Here is a 26,880-nt window from a genome sequence, read left to right on the forward strand (position 1 = left end):
ATAAGCTTTGCTAGGAAGTTTGATTCTCTAGAATGGTGATTCTTATTCCTGGAGCCCTAGTGCACCAAAGAGCACTAGCAGCCCCAGCCAAGAGAGATTTCAGGTAGAGTAACGTTGCTTTTTTCTTTTATATAAGTGGTCTTTGTACAACTTTATTGGGGGTGGGGTGGGGAGGACAGACTTTACTTCTTTTTTAAAAGAAAGCTTGGAAACCTCTGGCTGTGGGGAGTTTAGAAGGAGAGGAGTGGCTGAGCAGAGCTCTATCTATAAATAATCCCAGCAGCAGCTCAGAGGAGGGCTGGGTAGCTAAGGATGAAGAAGGATCCCTTAGGAGGGTCCCGCCACCATCGTGCTGATGAAAGAGGAAGTCCGACCTGAGGCAGTAGCCAGCGTGACAGACAGGAATAGGGAGGTGAACTTCATGCAAGGCCCCAGGTTTCTGGCCTGGGTGATTGTGCAGATAAAGAATCAAGGAGGAAGAACAGGCATGTCAGGGTGGAAGGAGCACACGTGTTTGGTTTGGAATTTAATGGTTCTAATTATTCTATCTTTATTCATACAACCCACAATTACAGTTGAACCCAGTGAATTCTGGCCTTTCTTCCATGTAGGGTTTCTCCTAGAAGTCACTGAGGGAAAAAGAGAAGCTTCTTTCATCCCGTTAGTAAGAAATCAAATAGTAAACTAGTGACTCCTGACTCTCACTCCCTGAGGTTGGCAAAGAACTGGGGAAGGCACCCTTAAACATGAACTTACTGTAGACAGTGCCTTTTAATTATTGATAACACAGTGAAGAAGAGGTTGTAGGAGCAAAACCACCCTTGATAGAGGAAAGCACTAATGATTCATCTTTGTCTTGTGCCAATTTATCTCCTCTGTTAAAAACTCAGACATTCCCTGAATAATTGTATATAAACTTTTTGCAGTCTGTTCAATGATAAGGAATTCTTTGCAGAAAGCATTTTCTTTCTAAGGTCCCTTCTCTTTGCCTTGTTCTGGGGCCTAACCAAATGACTTATTGTCTTATTGACACTTGTGAGCTCTTGAAAGCTAGTTATCTTTCTTCATTAGCAGAAATCCAACAGGGAACATTTTTTGTCTTAACGTCTCAAGTTTCATTTTTCTTTTTAAATTATAAACCGATTGTTTGTTCCAGGGTAATGAAAGATAATTGCTTACAAAATATATAGTCATATAATTGCTAGCTATAACAAAATTCCAAGATTGCCAGAATCTTCACGTTCGCTCTTACATGGATCTAGGTAGCACCTGTGCAAGTGACGGAAAAGGAAACATAACTGTACTCGCCTGACTTTGTACCTCCCAGGGTTTGGTTATAGCTGACAAGTCACATGCAGTCATCATCATTGCCCTTGGGAGAAAACAACAATTGTTAAAACAAAGATATGCAAAATATGGGTTTTTTGTTTTGTTTTGTTTTGTTTTTTGCCAAAAGAGGAATAAAATTCTGACTACTTACATGACAATCTCCTTTTTGGTTGGATCAATGGTTACATATTTGATGGCCTCTTCTTCAGTTTCCATTTTTTCACAGGCATCAACAATTTTTTGAAACATGCTTCTCTTCCTAAAAAAGATATAGCTTTGCAACAATTTTAGCATGTAAGACCAGAGATAAAAAGTATCTTTAATATATGCTTTTCAGATTTCATGTTCCCACTTTGCATCAGATGTTCACATAGTGGATCTAAAGGGTCACAGGAGAAGAGAACAGGGAATGGCTGTTAACCTTGGCACAGAAAAGGTTTAAGACAGAAAAACCACAAGCCACAAAAGGAAAAAAAGAATTAGTAAGTTTGAATACATTAAAAAATTGAATACATTAAAACTAAAAGTAACATGTGACAAATTAACGTGACAAAACAACATAAACATAAAGTCCACAGTCTGTGATGAGATAAATGATGATAAAAAATGCATAAAACCAACAAAGAATTAGAACCTAAAATACATGAAAAGATGCTCAATGTCACTGGTTAAAAAATACAAATTTAAACATCAATAAGATACCATCTCTACTCAAATTGACAAGATAAATAAGTGAATAGATGTAAGTGTGCCCACATCAAAGGTAGTCTAGATACGGGATAACAGAAACTCTTGCACACTGCTGGTGGGAATTTAAATTGGGAAAACTACTCAGGAGTGCAGTTTTGCAATGTAGTATTAAGACTGAAGATTTGCAAACCCTATAGCAATCCCATTTCTAGGCATGTACATTAGAGAAACTCACATGTGTACAAGGATATGCAATACAGCATTGTCAACAATAATGAAAAGTTAGAAATGATCTAAATATCCATGTGTAGAAGAACAGCTGAATTCATTGTGGCATCTTCATAAAGTTGAATATACAGTTAAAACTAATGAACTGGATCTTCATTTACCACCAAAGTAAATCTTTAAAACATAATGTTACATGAAAAAGCAAGTTGTAGAAAAGTATGTACAGTAGGATACCATTTATGGACAATTTTCAAACAATATAAAAACATGGATGGAAAGGATGAGTACACATCAACATCAGAATGATGGTATCTGTGAGGGAGAAGGAGGGGCTTTTTGTGGAATGAGATGGGATGCCTCGATTGCATTACTTTTTTTTTCCATAAAAAAAAAAAGATCTCAGATGGGTGTGGCAAAATCTTAGCATTTGTTGAATCTGGGTTATGGATGTTTGGATATCAATTATGTTATTCTAAGTATCTGTCTTCATCTTCGGACTATAGAATAACTAAATTTTTAATTAAGAAGGACCAGAGAGGCACAATTTGATACTACCCATCTAAGTCATTAAAGAGTTGGACATTATAGCTAGTTCACCTTGTTCTAATCTGTTTTCACCAACAACTTTATAGTTCACTGACAAGAAAATGGGCAGAAGCTTGGAGTCTCTGGTCTCCTTGGTTATTATTATTGTAGATAGGCTAGTGCTCTGCTGTATGTAACTCAGAATTATGTGAGTTTGGTTAATGTGCATCAGTATCACCAAGATTTTTTAGCTCCCAGGTTCCAGAAGAATCAAATGTCTGATCCTGCAACTCTAAATATCAGACCCTGGACCATGATGAATCCACCAGGACCAAGATCACCTCCTAAGGCTGTGTGGCATCACTCTCTGGGCAATGCACCAACCTTGCTGTACATCCTTCAGTTCAAACTTCTTCAGACAACAAACTAATTGACATTAGGAGGTTAGTTTTTTAAAATATGTTTTCAGATGTCTAGTAAATTATCAGGTACCTTGAGGGTATTCTACTGATGATCCAAAAGGAAAGTGAATAAATGTGTGTGTGAAGAAATGCCTTTTAACTTGAATGCAGTGGGTCATTTACGTAAGGCAGAAACACGTAGAGCGTAAGGGAGTTCTGTACTTACTTGAAATATAAAGCCAGGTCAGTTGCTATTATTGCAACTTCAAACAAATGAATAACTGTTTCAAACTGGCGTTTATTTAGGTTCTGGAAGATATTTAAACTCTGTAAGATAAAAATTCACATAAATGGGACTATTTAAAAAAAATCACAGTAAAGTGCAAACATTAATTTGCCTTTGATTCAACAAATAAACCAAACTATGCCTAACAAAATAAAGATAATTAGCATGGAAGAAAGCTTTTAGCTTTCTCTCTTGGGTTAAGTTACCCCTATACTTTGAGTAAGGTAATTTAAACTATAAAAATAGATATTCTTAGCAAATATTCTTGTAATCAGTGTATAAGTTTGGGGAGGAAATAAAAGTGTTTTCTCCAGGATCATTTATAAATATAACAATAAATTTTAATTTTGCTTGTATTAATGGAGGAGCTTTAATAAAGAATATCTGGTATATCCCATTGTTAGATATGCTGAATTATCCACCAGATAATTTTAGAGTAATCATAGAAGTTGTTGGAAAACTTTCAGAAACTACAAGTTACACTAGTACTCATGTATATATCAGAAAAAAATAATGAAATCCTCTCAAGTTGTTCTTAAAATGTTTTCTTGCAATTATATTTTACAAAAACTTAACTAGACCTTTCTTCAAAGAGTTTCCCACTAATAATCTCATATGTGGATCAGCTTTATAGTGTCCTAGAAAATGAGAGTAAATTTGGGAGTGGTTTTTAAAAGCTCTCATATTCTAATATGTATCATTTTGATGAGTACATTATTTTATTTTATTTATTTTTAAGATTTTATTTATTTGTCAGAGAGAGAGACAGGGAGAGAGAGATGGGGGGGAGAGAGAGAGAGCACACACAAGCAGGGGGAGTGGCAGGCAGAGGGAGAAGCGGGCTCCCCTGCTGAGCAGGGAGCCCGATGCGGGGCTCGATCCCAGGACCCTGGGATCATGACCTGAGCTGAAGGCAGACACTTAACTAACTGAGCCACCCAGGGGTCCCTTGATGATTACATCATTTTAAACAACAAACTACACCTAGTTAATAGTACTGTAACAATATGTATCATTTTGCAAAAGGTCTCATATTCCAAATAAATCATTTTAGGCATACAGGCCAAAGGACAGATGTATAGTTGTTTTGCCAAATGAAGTTGACGGTTATAAAGTACATATATAGACCTGAATCACATTCTTATCTTTTTTTCTCATTTTCTTTTTAAAGATTTTATTTATTTATTTGACAGAGAGAGAGAGAGAGCACAAGCGGGGGGGGGGGCGGGCAGCAGGCGGAGGGAGAGAGAGAAGCAGGCTCCCCGCTGAGCAGGGAGCCCGAAGACCTGGGCCTTGATCCCAGGACTCTGGGATCATGACCTGAGCCAAAGGCAGATGCTTAACCGACTGAGCCACCCAGGTGCCCCTTCTCACTCATTTTCACTTTCATCTAAAAACATGGACAAATCTCCTAATTGAAAAAACCCTGTCTTAATTCTATATACTTTTTATTTTCTCTTTTCTTTCATATCTAAGGATCTTAAAAGAAGAGCTTCTAAGTAGTTTCTTTATAACCTATGGATATAGATTCATATAAAAGATCCTGCTTCTGTTTTATATTAGTGGCTAGAAAGCCCTTGACCAAATTTGGGGCCCATGTCTTATACCTTTCGCTGTATACATTTTGGGACTTTACTATAATTCATCTTCATTTTATTTTTCCAGTAGTCCTATTTCTTTTTCTTTAACCCCCTCCCACCCTTGTTTTTGTATTTTTGGAAGCTCCAATAAAATTTTTGGGAACAAATTGAGTTAATAAACATATATACACACATGCTTTTTTTTTTTTTTTTTTTTTTTTAGTAAGCTAAGGCAGAGCCAAGTGATTAGAGCAGGAAAAAATTAATACAAGATGATCAACACCAAGACATCCAGATGACGTTACTAAAATATGAAGAATTGGGGCGCCCGGGTGGCTCAGTCGTTAAGCATCTGCCTTCGGCTCAGGTCATGATCCCAGCGTCCTGTGATCGAGCCCCGCATCGGGCTTCCTGCTCGGCGGGAAGCCTGCTTCTCCCTCTCCCACTCCCCCTGCTTGTGCTCCCGTTCCCGCTATATCTGTCTCTGTCAAATCAATAAATAAAATCTTTAAAAAATAAATAAAATATGAAGAATTAAGTATCAGATGAACATCTATGCAGAAAAAGCAAGTCACATGTAAGACAAAAAAGATTAGCCATATACAGCTCTTCAGGGCAATACTTCAATGCCAAAAGACAGTGAAGCAATGTCCTCCAATTTCTGAGAAAAAGCGTGACGCAAGACCTTTATGTCCCGCCAAACTGATCTTCAAAAACAAATGTAACAAACAGGTATTCTTAAGCATGTACTTACTTTAGCCTCTCTTGGAAAAACTACCATTTAACAAAAACCTAGCCAATCAACATGTGAGTCAAAATAAAATACAGAGGAATGGAGAAGCCAGAGTAAAAGGATTGATTGTAAGTATTGGGCCCATTTAAAAGTAGAATTAAGAATAAACAATTGTGTTGGAGCTAGAGAGTATTATGCTAAGTGAAATAAGTCAGAGAAAGACAAATACCGTATGATTTCACTCATATGTGAAATTTAAGAAACAAAACAAATGATCATGGAAAAGAAGAGAGAGAGAGAGGCAAACCAAGAAACAGACTTAACTACAGAGAGCAAACCAATGGTTACTGGAGGGGAAAGGGTGGGGGCACGGAGGAAATAGGGGATGGGGATTAAGGAGTGCGCTTGTCCTGATGAGCACCTGTGTTGTATGTAAGTGTGTGGAAATTATCGAGCAACATGTGAATTTTATAAATACTGATAATGGTAAAAAAATGCTAATGATAATAAACACCTTACAAAACAGAGACAAAGATGTGGGAAGAAGCAGAAGTATTTTCATTGCTTCATGTTTTATAGTGAGTTAATAGATAGTATAAAGTTAATACATATAGTCTAAAAATATCAAAATTCTAAATGCTGAGCTATAGTTTTTCACAATTTCTCAGTCATTTGTTCATTGTAGAGGGCTCTTTAAGAGCTAGTATCTCTTGTTTAAAGACACAGTGTCTAAAGCTCTGCAATTCCTTCCATTTCCAAAATGTTTCTTCTATTAAATTCAAATAGAATTACATAAAGATAAATGGAAAACTAATCAGCAATGAAAAGGAATGAATCACTGATATATACAACGCAGACACATCTCAGAATTATTGCTTTGTATGAAAGAAGCCAGCACAAAAGAGTACTTGTATAATTGCATTTACATAAAATCTACAAAAATCTAAACTAATTTATAGTGACTGAAAGCATTTCAACAGTTGTCTAGGGCTGGAAGCAGAGAGGTACGCACTGCAAAGGGGCATGAGGAATGGTTTGGGGTGATAGAAATGTTCTATATCTTGATTGTGGTGGTGGTTTCTTAGGTGTATAAAATTATATAAACTCAAAATTATACACATTGAAGGGGTGCAGTTTATTGTACACATATTATACTTTAATAAGGTGATTTTAAAAACATAACTGACTTTAAAAAAAAAAAGCTTGGATAGTATGATCCCATTTTTCTAAAACTGTTTCCATCCTGCCTGTATACTCACAGGTGGCCACAATGAAGTTCATCAGGTGGTACTGAAATAGCAATTTTTTGAGTGATAGTATTTGAAATAATTTTTTTATATTTGTTTTTTAGTTTTTCCCTGTCGTTGAGTTTTTGTATTTGCAAGTGTAATTTTTACAACCACTATGGAGTCATCGATTTTAAGAACATGTATGTATGTAATATTCCATTTGTTTTCCCAAGGACTGTGCTGAAAACCTAAGGGGGGGACAGGTGCCCCAGAGCATGAGAGGAGGCCCGTTTCCCAGCTGACTCCAGCGGGGCCCAGGCGTGCTCAGCTGCTCTCGCTCGCCCACAGAAAGAGTCTGTGTTTGTTCTCCTCTCCTATTAAAATGGCAGTAAACATATCAATTCTGAACAGTACACCAAAATAGGTAGGAATGACTCCAATACATCCTGAGTAGGGCTTTCAGGTGAGGTGAGGCTGGGGAAAGTACAGGCTGTTCCAGCCTTCAGTGTGGTACCTGCAATACCCATCAGAAGACACTGCCAGCGTGTTCATGGCTCGATGGGACCATACACAGGATATTTCATTGCTTCCTCACTCCTTTGTATAGGATGAAGTTGGTATGGAAAAGCATAAATAGAATTATCATAAACTCTGTAAGGAAGTGTTTTGAATAACAGTTCTGTTAAGCTGAGCAATTCATTTTGTTGTTTCTACAATACATGATGGCATTAAAGTTTATACTCTTACAAATTTGACTAGCAAGTTTTTCACCTGTTGACTCAGGTGAAAGAGTGGACTTCTGTCTGGTTTGGAATACAGGTGGTTCTTAATCCTCAGAACTGTGAATCCCACTCTACTAGGACGTAAGGACATTTTAATTCCAAGCCTCATAATATGCAAAACAAAATGGCTGAGTAATGACCACTAAATGTCAAAATTGTTATATAAATCATGAGGATGCCCTTATTTAAATGCTTTTAATGCAAATATTTTCTTTTTTTTTTTTTTCCTTTTTTTTAATGATTTTATTTATTTTTTGACAGAGAGAGACACAGCGAGAGAGGGAACACAAGCAGGGGGAGTGGGAGAGGGAGAAGCAGGCCTCCCGCTGAGCAGGGAGCCCGATGTGGGGCTCGATCCCAGGACCCTGGGATCATGACCTGAGCCGAAGGCAGACGCTTAACGACTGAGCCACCCAGGCGCCCCGCAAATATTTTCTTTATACAAAAAAGTAAATGAAACAACAATACTGTCTCCCAAAAGTGTAAAAAGAACATCTGATGGCTAAAAATTTCATTTTTCTTAGCGTTCCATTTGCCTGCTCATAAAAAGCTCTGTGATTGCATTGCCTAGCGACTCTATTTACAGGCCTTGTAAGTTTGCAATTAGCAGGTTGGATAGCATTGTAGACAGGTCCTTGTCAAGGTGGTATGGATTACTGAGATGTAGTATGACTTTTTAGAAAGAATAATAAGCCTTTATATAGCCATCAAAACCAGTTTCAGACTCCAGAGTAAATAACATTTAAAAAGATGGAAAACAACAAGTCTATTATAAACCTTTAAATTCCAGAAAACCGTATGAGATACGAGGACCCCCACCCCACCCCCACCCTCCTACCCCCCCCCAATGTTAAGCATTTAAACACTTGGTTGAAGTTGTTTTTTTTTTTTTTTTAAGATTTTATTTATTTATTTGACAGAGAGAGAGAGAGCAGAAGCAGGGGGAGCTGTAGTCAGAGGAAGAAGCAGACTCCCCACTGAGCAGGGAGCCCAATGTGGGCTCGAGCCCAGGACCCTGAGATCATGACCTGAGCCAAAGGCAGACGCTTAACCGACTGAGCCACCCAGGGTCCCCTTGGCTGAAGTTCTTAAAATATATTTTGCTTTAGTAGGAACATGTAAAATTAAATAATAATTTATATTCGACACTACCTGCTTGTGGTGTCACATAATCAGTGACACCACTGATTATAAAAAGTAGAGAAAATTCTTACTCAAAAATATAAGATTGTCCCAACAAAGACTCATAACAAATTAGTAACAGCAATTTATTCTTGTCTTCCTGAATTACTTTCAATTCTATTCCTTTTAATTTTCATAGAACAAATAATATCATCATTTTTATGTTATAAACACTACTGCAGGGAGAGGTTCTGGCTGTACACCAGAATTATCATTCTCATTAAAAATGCATGAGGCGCCTGGGTGGCTCAGTGGGTTAAGCGTCTGCCTTTGGCTCAGGCCTCATGATCTCAGGGTCCTGGGATCAAGCCCTGCATCAGGCTCCCTGCTCAGCGGGGATTCTGCTTCTCCCTCTCCTTCTGCCTCCCCACCACCCCCCACTCATGCTCTTGCTGGCTCTATGTCTCTCTCTCTCTCAAATAAATAAATAAAATCTTAAAAAAAAAAAACCTAAAAATGCAAATTCCTGGGCCAGAATCCCAGAAAGCCCCATCAGTAAGTGCAAAATGAAGCCTAGGAACTGTTTTTAACATTCTGTGCACCCCCGCCCCGTGAATTCTGATGCACTCGGTCTGGGTCCCCCTGTCTGGGTGCGGCATCTATCACAGGCTATTAAAAACACTCAAGTTTTGTTTTGTTTTGTTTTTTCTTTTTCCACCTTTCTGCTTGGTCACTCTGCCTTACAAGTTTCCCCACTTGGCTTTCTTTACATTATTTGGGAGAATTTAGTGTTATCTCTAGACTTGAGCATATTTCTGTATGTTCCTTCCCTGAGCCCTTAATAAAAGATTGTTACAGAAACTGAGAAAAGCTCCACCCCCCGGAGGGCTTATTTCTCCCAACTGAGCACGTGTGATTCTAAACAAGTTCTCTGCTATGACAAGTGTTTCCCTCCATCTAATAAGGACTCGTTTTAATCAGTTTTGGTTTGGAACCTTCTCAAGAGATTTGTTTAAAGTATAACTATATTATATATCCACAACTTTTCCACAAGCCTATATACCCCTTAAATAAAATTCATAAAAGGAAGAATGACGGCCTCCTATGGAATGTTAGTAGTACATGACATGTGCAAATCAAAGTGAATTCAAGACCAAGCTTCCTGCACAAAGCTGTCCCTATCCCACCCCTCTGCTCCCCTATGCCCTGCCTACTCCTAAATGTGGGATCTCCTTCTAGAATCTCAGAGCATTACCAGTGCCTCTCTGACGGCAGTTGTCTGTTTCTGTCTTATATGCTGATTTCATGCTTACCCCGCTACCAAAGCTTAACTTCCTCAGAGGTACAAAGCCTCACAGGGCATGCCCCATGAATAAGAAAATCATTGGCTATCTAGCCTCCTTTCCCTTTTCCATATATATATATGTATATATATACACCTTAGGATGCACAGGGCCCTCTCACATCCACATAAGCTTTTTCTTCTTTCTCCATGGACCCACAGAGATTTTGTCTTTCCCTGGCTCTTTTCTATCTCTGCTCCTTCCAAACTGGTTGTTCAAAACACTTGCAAGATAGCCATTTCTAGCAACTGACTTCAGTAAGGGTATAGGCTGTCAACTGCCATAACTCAAGGCCATCCTCTTTCTAAGCATTTTCTTGGGTTATTGCTTTGATCCAGAGCTTCTGAGCTGCCCTGGAGAAAGGCTCATGTACCTCGTCCTGCAGGAGAGTCTTACTGTACTCCAGGTGGTGCCTCTCCAGAATGGAAGATCCATGCAGCTTTGCTAATGGAGACGTGGATCTAGGAGGAAGAGGATATGCCGTAAGTTTAGCTGCTTAGACATTACAGTATAGAGTCTTTACTCTCTGAGGACGTTTTCCATTTCTTCCTTCTCCCTCTCCTCTAATGACTGTGAAATGATCGAAAGTAACACATCGGGACTGATGTTTTAGATTTAGAACATGAGAATACGCTCTTTAAAAAAACTCTAAAAAAACTAATTTGTTGAATGCATAAAATGACTGAATTATTTAAATTAGGAAGTTTGGTTCATCCCCTGCATCTTTAAAATCTTTAGGTTCCCTGGAGCTTACGGCACTGGCCTGCGACTCTCAGAACATGGAACAAACCTGTTGAAGGCCCACAGATCATTTGCATGGAAAATGTTTATTAAGAATTTCCAGGAACTGGGGCACCTGTGTGGCTCAGTCGGCTAAGCATCTGCCTTCGGGTCAGGGCATAATCTCAGGGTCCTGGGATCGAGCCCCGCATCAGGCTCCCTGCTCAGTGGGGAGCCTGCTTCTCCCTCTCCCTCTCCCCCCACTCTCAAGCTCTCTCTCACTCTCTCTCTCAAATGAATAAATAAAATCTTTAAAAAAAAGAATTTCCAGGAACCAAAATAAAAATGATTATAAAGTGATCATTTCTTTCCTCCTTCAGGACAGGGATATCAATTTTAAAGTTAAAATTCCCATTTGTTAATGGTTAGGTCACAGCTTTCTATAAGTGGGGACTGCAGTCTTGGGTGCCCTGTCTTCCTTCAAGTCTTTCTGTTTGAGGAAGGGGAAACCCTCGAAAATAACAGGGAGAGAGAGGAAGTGATGGAGAGAGGCTGAGGCCAAAGGCTTACACAGGTAACGTGAAGACTTTGTTATAGAAATATGGAACGAATAAATAATTTTAAGAAAGGAAGAAATCAGAGATAGGGGAGGCAGCCTTAGTAGAGAAGTTTCATCTTATTTCAGAAAGAACAGAACTTTAGGGAGTAGAGGAGATAGTTAACAGGTCACTAACAAGTCTGGTAACCCACATGCACTAGTTAGGGAACAATCAGACTGTGTCTGAGCAATATGATAATTGATGATAATTTTAGCCCATATTTAAATACCTCCTCTGTGTCAGTGCTGGAGATTTAAAAAATTAATTAAAGCTTGATTCCAGTCAGAAAAGAATGGTGTCTTTAATTCCTTTGGGTTTAAAATCAAGAAAGATTTCTGGGGAGTTAGCGATACACCCAGTCTCGGAATAACACCTTCCCAATTACTTATTAATACAAAGGAGAAAATGTACCTTTACATAAAGAGATCTCCTGGATATTGCCCATAAATAATTTAACTAAACCTCATAAATAATGGGACAAATTGCTATCATGGGCCTCCTGATGTGCTGAGAAGGGCATCATCCATGTTGAATTCCCACCAAAAATGTTTACCCTGAGTCTGGTAATCAGGAAACCATTGGGAAAACCCAAATTGAGGGCTTTCCTGCACCAGAACTGGCCTAGACTCAAAAATGGCAATATTCAGAAAGACACAAGAAGGTTGAGGAGCTATTCCAGATCAAAGAGATTAAAAATACTGGACAACCAAACACAAGGGGTGATCCTGGATTAGATCCTGAATCAGAGGGGATAAAAAGCTATAAAGGACATTATTGGGAAAATTGGAATCATTTGAATAAACATTCTATATTGGATAATAGTATTGTACCAATGTTAAATTTCCTCAGGGTGATCATCATGTTGTGTTTCTATGGGCAAATGTCTCCCTTATTCTTAGGAGATACATGCTGAAACATTTCGGGGTAAAATGTCATGATGTCTGCATGACTCACAGATGGTTCGGTAAAAAGAAAAAGAACTAATTTATATACATACATAGACACACACACATATGTATAGACATTTGGAGAGAAAATGAATTTGGCAAGATATTTTTAAGGTAAATTTCAGAGATGTTATTAAAAGTTTCCATGGGATACTGAGAAAAAATATTTTTTTAAATCACACCACCCATCGGGGTGGCTGGGTGGCTCAGTCGTTAAACGTCTGCCTTTGGCTCAGGTCATGATCCCAGGGTCCTGGGATTGAGCCCCGCGTCGGGCTCCCTGCTCCGCGGGAAGCCTGCTTCTCCCTCTCCCACTCCCCCTGCTTGTGTTCCCTCTCTCGCTGTCTCTCTCTCTCTCTGTCAAATAAATAAATAAATAAATAAATAAAATCTTTAAATCACACCACCCATCAATAATTCTCTGAATTTTGGAAGTCTGGCAACAGTAAGCTTGAAGTATGGAAAATAGCTAGTTTAGACTGTGTGACTGTCCCGGGAGAAAAATAACCAAAGGAGAGAAACTCAAGCAACAGAGATCATGGTGTGACTTGACTAGCCAACCTACCAGTTTTCCTGGTCTTTTCAAGAATGATTTTTGGAAATTAAGACTACAACAAGGGCAAGTGTTGGTAAGAAAGTGCTAAGGGTTTCTTTTAAGGTAGATGAGTAACATCCCAACTTCCTGAAGAAATCTGAGGATTATAGTGGGGGGGGGGCCACCACTGTCAGTATTCCCTGGAGAATTTTGAGGTGGTGGAGGAGATGACTGAAGACTGGATACAAGTAAATTTTATCCTAAAATTTAAGAAGCCGAAAATGACACAATCTGTAGATGACAGAACAGGAAGATTGACCTTTATCTCTGAAACAGTTTAAACTATTTCGGAGTTTGTGAGCACTTACAGAATAATCATTAGGAAATCCCAGAGAAGGTTTAGAAGGAGAACATGAGGCCAGGTTGATGTTATGGACACTTCTGTGACAGGGTTGGTGGGAGCGGAAGGCCATGGACCCCCTGTGTCTGGATTTCAGCGAAGCAGTTGACAGGACACCTCAGGATATCTGCAGTAGGTGCTGCAATAGTGAGTGTATCCACTCACACAGCTGGGCGGCAGAGCCCAATGAGTGTGCTTAACTGACTGTCTTCAACCCTGGGAGTAGGTTTCCAGGCTGGAAACCCTGGGCCCCCAAATTTTGCCCTTGCTCTTGTTCTGATGCATAATTTTTATCAGTGACTTGAATGAATATTAATGGAAATCATGACTAATTTTCCAATGATAAAAAACTGGAAAAAATAACAAATCCATTGGCTGACAGAGTGTGACAAATGGCGATTTCAATTAAGAGTGAAATGAAGAATCAAGAAGATGAAATTTAATTAAGATGAAATATAAACCACTTCAGATCCCATCTGGATTATTGTGTTAAACCCTAAGACCCGCATTTAAAGAATGACATAAAAACACTAGACTGGATTCACAGAAGAATAGCAGATAAAAGACATGTGTGGAAACTGTTACATATAAAATGGTTTAAACAACTGGGTGTGTGCGACCAGGAAAGGAGCGGGGAGAAGAGAGAATTCTCTTTAATATGAAGGAATGGCCTGTGGTTGAGAAATTATACATATTCTAGCAGCTCCAGAGAGAGACCTGAATGGGACAGACAGATGTGATAGGGAGACCAATTTCAGTTCAGTATCATGAAGAACATCCAACCATCAGAATCACCTAAGAGAAGAGCGGTGTGGCCTGTGGGCCATTATGGGAAAAACCGGATGTGGACTCGAGGACGTCGGGAGGAAGGCAGTCGAGGAGAGGCCTGCGTTGGATGCGGGATGGGATAAATTCTAACATTCCTCATATTTTTGTCCCGGTAACGGCGTTTCTTTGGGGACAAGATGGAGGAGAGTAAAGAGGCAGAAAGACAAGAGGGCTGAAAACTTAAACGAGAAGAGGGGGTGAAAGGAACGAAGGAATCAGTAAGCTTAGACACGAGTGAAGCAGAAAACAAACTGGCTGGCAAAGTGAAGGGAACAAAGGGAACAGGAGAGCCAGAGGGAACAAGAGACATCTGAAAATCGCAAGGTTTTTAAGGCATTGTCAGAGGGTGGGCTAAGGCTGGCTCACGAGGGTGGAAACCAGAACCAAGGGGGCCAGACATTTTGGAGACAAGAAATCGGACCACGGGCACAAGGTCCAGCCAGGAAGCAGAGTCATCTGTGTCCCCGGCTGCTTCATGTCACCCTCCATGGCGACCTGATTTGTCACCATCGATATGGGAATAATAATCGTGTTTCATTCAACCTTTTCATGAACTGCTTTTGCCAATGTCATGTCTCCATATCTCTGTGGACTCCTGAGCAATTCTTCCAGAACAACAGGGATGTGAAGAGCCTCAGCGAGCATCACTACTGAAGGACAGCGTGCAGCAAGACTGTGTGTGAGCACGGTGGCGTAGCCGAGCTGCCAGAACCAAGGACACCCGTGCTGAGGTGCCCGCAGCGGGAAAACCTGCACACGGGTCCCAGTCCTTCCACGGCCACATATTCTCACAGAGAGAAATGGCGGGAGACGTTCAGCTGATGGACGGGGGGACCCGCCCGGACCCCACGTGCCCTGCCAAAGCAGAGACCTCAGAGGTCGCTGCGTCCTTCCTGGAGGCCAGATGCCACATCCAATCTGGCAAGTTGGACTTGGCCTCTCTGAGCTTGTTTCTTCCTCAGTAAAAGAGGGAGGTGACAGTCGCTCCCAGGCGGGAGTGCCGCGAGGCCTCAAGGAGGCGATGAGTGCCAAGTTCTTAGCGTGGGGCAGGACTGGGAGCTGCCTCGGAGCCGAGGTGGCTCCTGCACTGGCGAGCAGAGGAGAGGGAGGGAGCCCAGCACTGTCAGGAGCCTGGCGTGCAGGAGTGAGGAGGGGGCGCGCCCGAATCCCTGGAGAGGAAGCCGTCCGTTGCCCGAGGCCACGGTGCCAATCCTCTCTTCAAGACAAAGCCCCATAGCTAGAGTTGCTGAAGGTGAGAAGTCACAGCTCGCAAGGCGCTTTTCATTCACTGAGGAGATTGTTCTTGAGCACCTACTATGTGGTTTCAGATCAAATTTCATTTGATTCCCACAACAGTCTTTGAGGGGTGGGATATCCTGCCCCTTCTGTGGTTCACAAACAGAATCTCAAATAGACCAAGTGACTTGCCCAAACTCCCCAACCAGGAAGTGGTTGGACCCCACAAATCCAGACTTCCAAGCTTATTCTCTCTAAAATGCCTGGTGCCTCTGCAGAGGGGTAGGTGGTGTGTCAGAGATGAGGATACAGTGTGTCTAAGTCAAACAGAGCAGCTTAAAAGCCATGATCAAGGAGCTCAGCTGGCCACCGGCATTGTTGATGAATTTTGAAGAGTGTCAGTGACATCATAATAATACTCGGTATTTATTTACTGCCCAGAGGCTACCATGAGCCGAATGCTTTATATGCCTGATCTCATTTAATCTTTACAACTATCTTACTTGTTAGGTACCATTGTTACAATTCTTACTTTCCAGATGAGGAAGTCGAGGCTTACAACTTGTGAACCCAGGGAGCCCACATCTATCTGAGCTGAGAACGCGCACCCTCATTGTTGCCCTCGGTTGGGGCAGGAGGGGAAGGCGGCAGTGAAGATAAGATGCCAGGCCAGCTGCCGGAGAGCTCGGGAGCCACAGAGGAACCAGGGGAGGGAAGGGGAGTGAGCCCAGGAAGGAATGCCCTCTGGCTTGAGCTGGGGGTTGGGGTTCCACGGCGGGGTACGCGTGTAAGCCCAAGGCTGGTGCACTTTCATATATGAACTCCATACTCTGACTAACCACATTGGCGAAAGGAGGAGTGAAGGCATTTCTGAATAAGGCAGGGCACGTCTAGAAATGAAAACCACGGGGGAAGGGGGCTGTGGGCGGCAAGCATCCAGGGAGAAAGAGCAGACATTTATCATGAGGGCTGAGTCTCTGAGGGAACAGATCGTGGCCCTGAGTTTCCTAAACGTGATAAAGAAGAGCTGACAAAGCTAAGAGACAGAAACAGGTTCTCTTCTCCCCCAAGGCGCCTTCAAGCGTCACCAGTACATGTCACTTACTTCATCTGATACAAATTATTGGTGCCTCTGTGGTCAATGTCATGGCAGAAGGCAGCAGCGAGCATGGCGAAGGCTTCAAGATCCGTATAGTATTTCTTTAGTCTCCCTGTCTAAAAAAAAAAAAAAATATATATATATATATATTTACTTAGATGAATACACCTCTAAGCAGGTGCACTGAGGCCTGCCTGCAAAGGAGAAGATGACCTGCTGTGTTTTTAGAGCAAATTGGCTTTACATCTTGGGTATTGCAGCTCATTCCCGGCAATTACAAAACCCAGCAGGTACCTGACGTTTCCTTTAAGGAGGTAAGTGTGTGAATGCTACGGGCTAATCCAGCCACGTGCCCAGGGATACCCGTGTTCCCTGGCATCATCTACAGGGGAGTTTGGGGTTTATAGGATCCAAAATTACTGATCTAAAACGATGGACCTTGTCCACTTGTCATCACGCTCGCGAGGGAAGCGTGCAGGTTCCCCGTGGTCTGCAGTTCACTGCACCTACCATGAGCAGAGTGAACATGGTCTGCCCCACATTGAAGCCATGCCTCCAGTTGTGGTAGGTGATGGAGCGGTACCCTTTCCTCACCGTGTACATCCACCTGGTCAGAACCTGCCGCCCAAACAAGACAGCTCCATTCAGACTTTGGAATTGAATTCTAAAGGTTAGAAGGTCTGTGACCATCTTATCTAAGAAGATAGGTTGGTCCTGTTTACAGGGTTTAAGCTGATATATTTACAAAGTTAATAATCACTGAAAACCCAAACGGAAGTTAATCTTTTGAACCATGGGAAACACAGGCGGGGGCAGCACCGGTATCTCACAATACTTTCAATTAAACACTATCTGACCTTGACGGGTACTTTGAATTTCTCCACCACATTGATTTCAAAAAACAGCCGCAGCCCACACTTAATCAGTTCGTGCTCTGTGATGGGGAAGTCGCTGAAGCGGAATTCGTACAGGTCCACCGCCTGCGGGTCCGGCAGGTCCTCTTTCTGTGGAGACAAGGACGGGCTGCTTTGGATTACATGCCTCTTCACCCCCTCTGCTCTCCTCTATTCTACATGGGGCGTAAAGCAGAATGAGCATGAAAGGGGACCACGTGCAATCCCCCGAGCCTCTGTGTGCCGGGCCCCGGGGCCATGCGAGGGACGTGTGTGATCCTCACAACAAGCCTGCGCCACCGTCCCCAGTTTCCAGAGGGTGACACTGAGACTCAGCTATATAAAGAAACTTCCTGGGCGATGGAATTCAATTCCGAATCCATCCCCAGTGGCTGTTTTCTGTCGCTGGTGCTAAAGAAAATGTTTCGTTGCAACAGCCCAGCCCATTTTCAGTACCCAACTTCTCTTTTCTCCTCTTCCAGAAATACTCGGGAAACAGTAAACGATCGCTTAATTCATTCCTATCCTGTTCTTTACCTGCTCGGTGGACTGTGGGCTCTGCCACGTGGGATCGAGGTGTCTTATTTGCCGTGGCTCCCAGCGTCCACGGGGCCTGTGCCAGGGAGGTGCTTGGGAAATGTCTATGGAATGAATGACGCCTCATTCACCCCACACCTTGTTAGGATCGAGGACTGTGGATAAAACAGTGAACTCGGCATATGATGATTGACATAGCCAGGGAAATAAAAATGTGGATCTCGCCCTTAGGGAACTTAGCTTATTGAAATGGTTCTAAAATACAGATCATTGAAAGGTGAGAGCTTAGAATACTCACAGAGCATAACATCCAGGGCCCAGGGCTGGGGGAAGAAATTGAAGGCAGGCTGGAGGGGGAATTAGAGTAAGAGAGATTCTGGAAGGATGTGGATTCAGCTGATTTGGTGGAAGGCAGGGAGGAGACCATCGCAGAGGAAGAGAGAAAACTCCAGGAGGGAGAAGCTAGCAAGAGCTTTGCGGGTCCACCAGATGTGCACGCAGGAGCAATTTGGTCCAATGGGTATTTACTGAGCCTGTCCTAAGTCCTTTACACCGTGCTAAGGCCACGTCCCTCAGCAAGTTTAAGGTTTCCCAGGGGAAATATTTCATGCTCTATTTTATACAAATTTCAATACCAAATGGTAGATGGCTGTTTTAAGTAAAATTATGGTTTCTCATCCCTTAAGCCCTGAGTCTGGGTTGGTCTCTCACCCTCGTCCTTCTCTCCCTTCCCCGGGGCTCCCAGAACCCTGTGATTCTTTCTCACCCGTGCTAGTCTCGGACTGGTTAGGCAGAGATGATTTTTTTCGCCCTGTAAAGCAATGGTTTGGAGCCAAGAGACCAGCCTTCAGTTCTGGGTTCAGATTAGCTGCATCTCCCAGACTGAACAAGCCTCAGTGTTCTCATCTGTGAAATGGGAATAACAATAGTAACATTTTTGTCTTTGCTGTCTTAATTGAAAAGCAATGCAATTTCATCTGCCTGCATCACAGAGAATTAATGGAGATTCAGTTCACAAAACCCCTTTCTCATAGGACCCACCTATGTCCTTTGCTACTCCTTCTTGTCACCTTCTTTGTCTCTCCAAACCCTCCCAGTTTCTTTGCTCATGTAGGTTCTTCTGTTTCTCTCATTCATTTATCATTTATTCATTCAACAGACATTTATCGGTTCCTATCTGTGTTGTAGGCATTATGGATGAATAAAGCAGACACTGTCACTGACCCTGAAACATGCATTCTCTTGGGAAGAGACAGACAATAAGCACATCTTTTAAAAATCGGAGTGGGAGAAGGTTAACGGGGTGTGGTAGGGAGTACCCCATGCCACACAGACTCCCTGCTGGAGGTTTGTCTCAGCCCTACAGTTTGCAGAGTGAAGATAAGATGTAAAAATGATTTTAATGCATTAAAGACTCAGTCACACTAAAGTGTAAATGTGCATTTTAGCAGGAAACCAAGGAAGACGTTCTCAGAAGTGTGACTCCCAGGCCCCATTTGCAGTAACAGTCAAGCCAATAAAAGAGTAGTTTAGTACAAAAATTATAGGTTTTGAAGAACAGTTGTTTTAAAATCTGTGGTACAGAGGGTCAATAAAAAATAAAGGCTTTTGGTTGATCCGCTAAGTAGGAACTCTGGGCACCCACGGCCAGCTTTCTCCTTTCGGCAGGAACCACAAAGTTAAGCCATGATGAGGACAGTTGGGAGCGCCTGCGGTCCCACTCGCTCTGAAGCTGCTCTGCCGGCACGTGCTGAGGCTGGCTTGCTCCATCTACTCCCAGAAGGGTCCCCTGGGCACCCGAGGGGGCCTTTTCCCGGGTCCCCGTGAGCCAGGCTATCTTGGTCTTGCCGCCTGCCCACCAGGCCTCCCCCCACACCCCCGCCCCGGCTCACAGCAGCTGGCCTCAGTTTCCCAAAGACCACATGCTCTCTTGTGTCCCCATGTCCTGGTCTGTACTGTCTTGCTTCCCCTTCTCCCCTCCAGCCGTCCCCAAGCCCCTGGCTTCAACCTCTGCCCAGGCGAACCCTGCTTTCCCATCAAGCCTCCTTGCCCCAGCTCCCATCTTGCATGAGTAGAAGCAGGCCCTTGGCCTCCCTGGGCCTTTGGTGCTCACGCTCTGGAAACTCGTCCACGCGGGGCCGTATCATTGCCTGTATTTTATCTCCATAATGAACAGGCCTTCTTGAGCCACATGGGACCAGACTGCACTACCTTTTGTGCTCGGGAAGGTAGAGTGCACCTCGGTAACTACCGACTGAATGAACAACACGGAATTAAGGATGGGTGACGGAGGTGCTTCTTTGGGAAGTCCTCCCCGGATCTACAGCATAATCGTGAGCCGCAGGGCTTCCTGAAATGTCCCAGAGAGGAGGGAAGGTAGGGGGAGGACTTGCCTCACCTCCTTTGCCTGCATCAGCGCGGGTTAACTCAGTCCTCCTTGTAAAACAAAACTGCCACTGGCATCCATGACACTAGAAACTCGCTAGTTCTCCAGTTAGAGGACGAAGGACCTTACGTCGGAGAAGCAATAAAATGGGCAGAGAACCAGTGGCTTTACAAAGAAACACCTGTTTGAGTATAAAATCTGCTCCAGGCTTGTCCCAAATCATTACCGCATAAAACTTAGGAACTCAAAAAGCAAACAATCACGTATTTCAGAGAGGTTCTCCAAAAATTATGATCTCCAGTTACCATGATTGCATTTTCACTGCAAGCATTTTCATTGCAAACATTTTTGCCACATAACTAATTGGCTACAAGGCAATTTTTGCCGTAAAAAATGAAATCACAAAAAATAAGAGAGGGACATTCATTAAAAAGGATGTAATGAGGGGCATCTGCGTGGCTTAGTCAGTTAAGCATCCTACTCTTGATCTCAGCTCAGGTCTTGATCTCAGGGTCATGAGTTCAAGCCCATATTGGGCTCCATGCTGGGCATGGAGCCTACTTAAAAAAATAAAAAATAAAAAATAACATAAAAAAGGATGTAATAAAACACAAAAAATGAATAACAAAATGAAAAAGACTTTATTGTAAAATAAAAAAATATTTGAATATATTTAAAATGTATAGGGTAGATTCATGGCAACATGGTGCAAATAACTGATTTTATTCTGTGGATTGAACCTAAGCAACTGTCTTTAAAGACATTCGTTCAGAGTAGTATATATATATATATTTTAACTTATTGATTTATCTCCTCTTTGGCATACACTTTCTTTTTTCACTAAAATTTCTTCCTTCATTAAGAGGGGCATCAGTTTCCAAATACTAGGATGCATATTTATAACAGAGCTTTGTATTGTGTTGTGAAAGCCTTCCCCACCGTTGTTTGTTCTTGGCAGATTGTCCCACGTCTGCTGATAGACGTTCCAAAGTTCTATGGAAAACGCGGAAGAAACGCTAACGTTATAACGCTGATGTGTTTGTAACGGAGCTTCGGTCACTGTAACTGGTGTGCTCCCATTTCCTGGGTCGTCTGGTGTGCAGCCTGGCTCCACACTCTAGTCACTGAACTTTCTAGCAGGTCCGTATACGGAATTGTCATCATACATTACTTTAAGACCCCACCTCGTCTACTGATCACTGCATAGACCACTAGGAGGGCTAGCTGAGGTCTAAATATAAAAATGAGAGTAAAAATGGAGAAATGAAACCAAACTGACAACTCTGCTGAAGGCAGTTGGTTCATGTTGACTCATGAAGAAAGGAGACTGTCAACCAGTTATTTTATCTTTTACGACAAAATTGCCTTACAAACCAATCAGTTATGCAGCGAAAATGTTTGCCCTGAAATGCTTGCAGCAAAGATGTCTATGGCAAAGAAGTTTAAGGCAAAACTACCTAGAACCAAACATAGGATGAATAACCTATATTAATATAGGTTATTATTAATTATATATAATATTAACTATATTAATAACTGGAAGAGAAGTTCTTTCAACTCGAAATGATAGGGGTGGCCTAATGGCAACAATAGGAGAGAATTGCATTCCTCCAAGTTCCAGAAGGAAGAAGCCAGAGATGGCAGAGGACAGTTGTGCCTCGGAGGGTCTGTGTTCTACTGTATATTTGTCATGTCTTCTGGGGTGACCACGGTGCAATCCAAAGCTATTAAAATAAATAAGGCCATGATATCCTTAGAGTTTGTGCCTGTGTTTCCTTATGTGGAAGTCTGGTTTCTGATTCTAAATTATCTTTGTGGATTGGACTGTAGGAGACAAGGAGGAAGAAATGCAGAGAACCAGAAGATCACTCTTTATAAGAAATCTTTTCTTTTTAGCCTTTAAAGGTGCCAGAGAAGAGGAAAGTCAACACTTACTTGAGAAATGAGAATATGTATCCTAATATATTTTATTTAAAAGGTGTTAAGGATAGAAGTAAAACACTTACCAAAATTGTGACAAGCTGTTTTTCTTCACAGTCTTCAATTACATCTATATTTAACTTCTCTTTAATTTTCTAAAATGTAAAAGCAATCGAGGTGTGAAATTCCTATAAAGAAAATTCCTATCTGATTCCTCTACTCTTAAAATTGGTTTAAAAGGTTTTAAATTATGCTGTAATGGGTTCCATGCAAAGATGTATTCTGGATACAAAAAAGACCTATAGCATTATTATGAAGAATTTTCTCCAAAAAAACACAACACAAAAATATAATTGATTTCTTTATTCCCCTCAAATGTAAAATTTAACAGTGACTGTCTTAGAGAGAGACAGAGGGAGAAATGTGAGCTGTTTGTATGTAGGCAAGAAAGAGAGAAAAATTTGTTTTTCTATGAGTTTTTCTATTTTTTCATTTGTTTTTCTATGCATTTATAGCAATTTCCCTTCACCCTCCCCAGATTTTTCTCATTTTTAACATCTCAAACTGTCAAATAAAATTTCTCTTAACCTTCAAACCACCCAGCAAAACCAAAACCAGAAAAAAGAAAAAAAAAACCCCAAGAAAATTGCACCTACACACACATTCAGAAAACTAGGGAAATAAAAGGAATAAAGATAATGGGTGTGTGATATTTCCCTTCATGTGGTGGTGATTAGAACATTGTTAGTAAATATCTACTTGCTTCTCCATCATCCATGATATTGGTCTTGGCCACGTTTGGCCAATGAGACTTTTAGTGAATGTGACACGAATGAAGACTTGAAATGAGCTTGCACACTTGGGCTTATTCTCCTGCACTTCTGACATCACCATAAGAAGAACACTTCTCAGATAGCTGCTGGTCAAGAAGGATGATACATGCATAGAGCAAACCAAACTCACAGCTTAGAGCCAAGCCCAACTAAGAATCAGTTGAAGCCTGTCATCCTACCAATGCCTGAGTGAGAAATCGATGTTTATTGTTGATTCCACTAAGATGTTATAGTTGTTATGCAGCATTATGTGGCAACAGCTGACCGGTACATTTCCCTTCCTGGAAATATTTTTTCCTTGCTAACATACTTGAATCTAGAAGCCATTCCTCCAGCTCCTACTGACCCAGGAGCTGTTTTTTAAATATTATTTTTTTTATTTTTTAAGCAGAGTGCTATTCCAACCAAGCAGCCGAGAAGTCTAATAAGGTTCTGTGTCCGCTGGGCCACCCAGGTTATCCCCAAAACTTCCTTCTTTGTCTCCTCTTCCTTAGCCCAGGATTAAACCTATTCTCATTTGTCAGACCTCTAGGTAATTAGGCAAATTCCAGAAGCTGTGCTTAGATGCCACCAAATGTCCACAGAACTGAATTCCCCCACTTACCAAAATAGACTTGATTTCATCAGGAGTGGCTTTTGTCTGGCTCATGAGCATTTCCTGAGCTATATCCTTTCTGTTTTCCAGCTTATTCATTTTATCATAGATGTCAGTATTTAAAAGAGACCATCCAAGAAATTGTGTGAGAGTCTGAAATGGATAAAATGTGACTCAATTCTCTACAATTGAAAAATTGATTTGGAGGCAACCATCCACATTCTGTTCCATCAATCAGTCTCCTTCCCACCATCAACAACCCAGCTTCTTATTTCCATCTAAGAAAAAACATACTAATAATCAGCCCCAGACAATAAAACTGGCTAAGCCCTTGCTTTTCAAAATGCACCACGCACTGTGAATAATTTATTAGAGGAGAGGAATTACAAATATCCAGTAGAATAAAGCACAGCCTGAGACTCAGAGGATTGGGGGTGACAGCAAGAATGACAAAGAATAGAAGGTGTGGGAAAAGGAGATAGAAAACTTCTTTCTGATTTCCTCATATTGTAAAGAATTTTGATTAAGCCAAAGTTCAATCTTGGGAAGAAAATGTTGCAGTCTACAGACGTCAGGAAACGGAAATGACACAATGGGCACATATTGACCACAACCATGTGTGACTCATGCCTTAATTGCCCTTCAACAACATCCCTCCAGAGTAACAAATAATTACGCCGCCTCCATTGTTTCATGAATTTCATTTACCTCCATTATTTTATAATTGCACTTACCTCAGTAATGTGTTCATCATACTCATCGAAAGGTTTTCCATCTTTCCTGTTATAAAATGTAGCTACTCCCACAATATCTTCTTTCTTGTTGACAATAGGCAGGGATAAGACATTTTTAATGACCCAACCAGTTTCATCTACAGGTCCTTTCTACAAACAATAAAGATATTCAGATTATGCTTTGACTTTTAATTTTGAAATAACTATAGATTCACAGGATGTTGCAAAAGAAACGTACAGAGAAGTGGCATGCACCCTTCACCCAGTTCCCCCAGTGGGAACAGCTTATGTAACTGTAACGCACTATCAAATCCGGGAAATAGAGATTGATACAATCCATGGAGCTCACTCAGACTTCACTAGATGCACGTGTACTTATTTGTGCATGCGTGTGTGTGTGTGCAAATTCATCACACGTGTAGCTATGTGCACCCCTCAGAATTGAGATACAGAACTAACACAGCACCCCAAGTCTTCTCTGAGCTACCCTCTCACCACCTTCCCCCCAACCTAGGCTACCTTTAAAGAAAGAATAATCTAATCTCTCTGTCCGATGCACAATTCCACCCTATGTCAGAACGTGGCTAGGACTAATAGCCATAAAAGTATTCGAGCACATGTGATTACATGTACTAGAACCAAGCGTCTGCATTGTGACAACCCTAAGCTCTTCTCTTTGTCCCCCCCAGCACTTACCTCTATATCACCTCAGTGTTCCCTAGTCACTTTTCCTGTCCCTCAACACCTGTTTAGTGAATTCCTCATATTAAATTCTCTCTGTTGAAATACCCAGTGTGGTTTCTGTTTTCCTGACTGAGCCCTCAAAATAGGCTTCTGTTCTGGGGTGCTGCCCCACTTAGTGAATGTCTGTCGAGTCCCTGTGATGGGCCTGGGCTAGTTGCTGGGGCTACAAAGAGGAAGAAATCACAGGCCCTAACCTCCAGATGGTAACATTCTAGTGGGGGATGCAGACACAGAAGTTCAGGACCGTTTCTTAAAGTGTGGCCCAAGGACAATGTGCAATAGACTTTTTTTTTTTTAAGCTTGTTTCATAATTTTGGGATGTGCATCTTAAATAAGCTCCCCAGGTAATTCTGATGTCCTCTGACGTCTGAGATCTGTGGTGTGGCACCCGCATGGTCTGAGCAAGGCAAAGGTAGCCAAGCACTGAGCACGCCATGCTATTCCTTCTTCTGCTTCCTGCAGCATCATTAGCCAAGACTCAGAGGCCCAGGCTGTCTTGCCTCTCCCGTGATGCCGTCTCTCACCCATATGGAACTTCTCTTTTTCAGAATTCTATCAGCACTTAGAGCCTGGAGCACAGTTAGAAGCTAGATAATTTCCAAATGCTTCGGAGTTGCTGATTTTTATCTGTGAGGCTATAGTCTAATCTTGCCGAAGAGCATCTCACACACTGTCGAGCTCTGCAGAAGTGATGGGACAGTGGGGGGCGTGTGACAGGTGCTCAGTAAACAGCTGCTTATTAGTCAAAGCGTTCGTCTTTATACTTGGAATGAAAAGTGGAGAAACCAAACCTCAACTTATGTGTCCTAATGGTCAAAGCTTTGGGAAAAAATCAGTGCACAGTGGTTCTCAAAGTGTTTATCCTTGGAAAATACAGTGAAATGTTTCTACATGTATATTGCCACGTGGACTAGGGACAAAATCAATTGCAGAAAATATATCACCTGTGTGCAAAATAGTTTCACAACCGTAGCACCCTGTATATTTTTTAAAGCTTCCAAAACAAGCTTTAGTGACTATTTCTCAGTTTTCGGTAAATATTCATTTGTTGCCTGTTCATGTTCATGTGTTTCGCTATTACTAAGTTAGTTAGAGCTTGTTGACAGAAAAGTGGTAGAAGGAACTTAAGAATTAAGAAAAATTAATAGGACAAAAACTTAAAACTGAAGAAATTCTATGTGTTTTCTTTTTTCCTGTGAACTGAAGATCACTTTAATTGATATAAAGGAAAAACGCCTTCATCCACTTCAAGGAACTACCCTGAAGTTGTCTGCATCCAAATCATCGAGCCTGTGGATATGTTACTTCACGTGGCAAAGGAGCCTTAAAGCCGCAGCTGAAATTAATGTTGCTCACCAGCTGCCCTTAAGATAGGGAAATTAGCCTGGATTTTCCAGGTGGATCCAATGTAATTATAAGGCTCCTTAAAAGTATAAAAGAGAGTCAGAGAATCAGTGAAGAAGGTAACGGAAGCAAGGCTAGGGTGATGTTATCGCTGACTTTGGAGATGGCAGGAGACCGTGAGTCAAGAAATGCAGGGAGCTTCAAGAAGCTAGAAAAGATGAGGAGATGGGTTCTCCCCTACGGCCTCTAGAAAGGAACACAGTCCGGCCAACACCTTGATTT

The 26,880-nt window shown here is 41.6% G+C and overlaps 1 protein-coding gene and 1 long non-coding RNA gene across 2 annotated transcripts in view; one reads left to right on the forward strand and one right to left on the reverse strand.

Moving 5' to 3' along the window:
• The window catches only part of PDE6C (phosphodiesterase 6C), a 48,423-nt gene that overhangs the window by 4,749 nt on the left and 16,794 nt on the right, over positions 1-26,880 (reverse strand). The window contains exons 9-18 of the mRNA XM_036072486.2: positions 24,511-24,660; positions 23,786-23,929; positions 22,435-22,503; positions 17,470-17,616; positions 17,123-17,230; positions 16,619-16,728; positions 10,622-10,709; positions 3,400-3,500; positions 1,481-1,588; positions 1,309-1,372 (exon numbers count right to left, since the gene is read on the reverse strand). Of these exons, the coding sequence (XP_035928379.1) occupies positions 1,309-1,372; positions 1,481-1,588; positions 3,400-3,500; positions 10,622-10,709; positions 16,619-16,728; positions 17,123-17,230; positions 17,470-17,616; positions 22,435-22,503; positions 23,786-23,929; positions 24,511-24,660 (1,089 nt within the window). The remainder of the gene's footprint in view (positions 1-1,308; positions 1,373-1,480; positions 1,589-3,399; positions 3,501-10,621; positions 10,710-16,618; positions 16,729-17,122; positions 17,231-17,469; positions 17,617-22,434; positions 22,504-23,785; positions 23,930-24,510; positions 24,661-26,880) is intronic.
• LOC118523074 (uncharacterized) lies at positions 5,551-12,190 on the forward strand. Its single transcript, XR_004910916.2, has 3 exons — positions 5,551-5,900; positions 7,235-7,425; positions 10,987-12,190. It is a non-coding gene; the product is annotated as an uncharacterized LOC118523074 (long non-coding RNA).

This window comes from Halichoerus grypus, chromosome 7 (assembly GCF_964656455.1).
Source record: "Halichoerus grypus chromosome 7, mHalGry1.hap1.1, whole genome shotgun sequence".
Taxonomy (NCBI): domain Eukaryota; kingdom Metazoa; phylum Chordata; class Mammalia; order Carnivora; family Phocidae; genus Halichoerus; species Halichoerus grypus.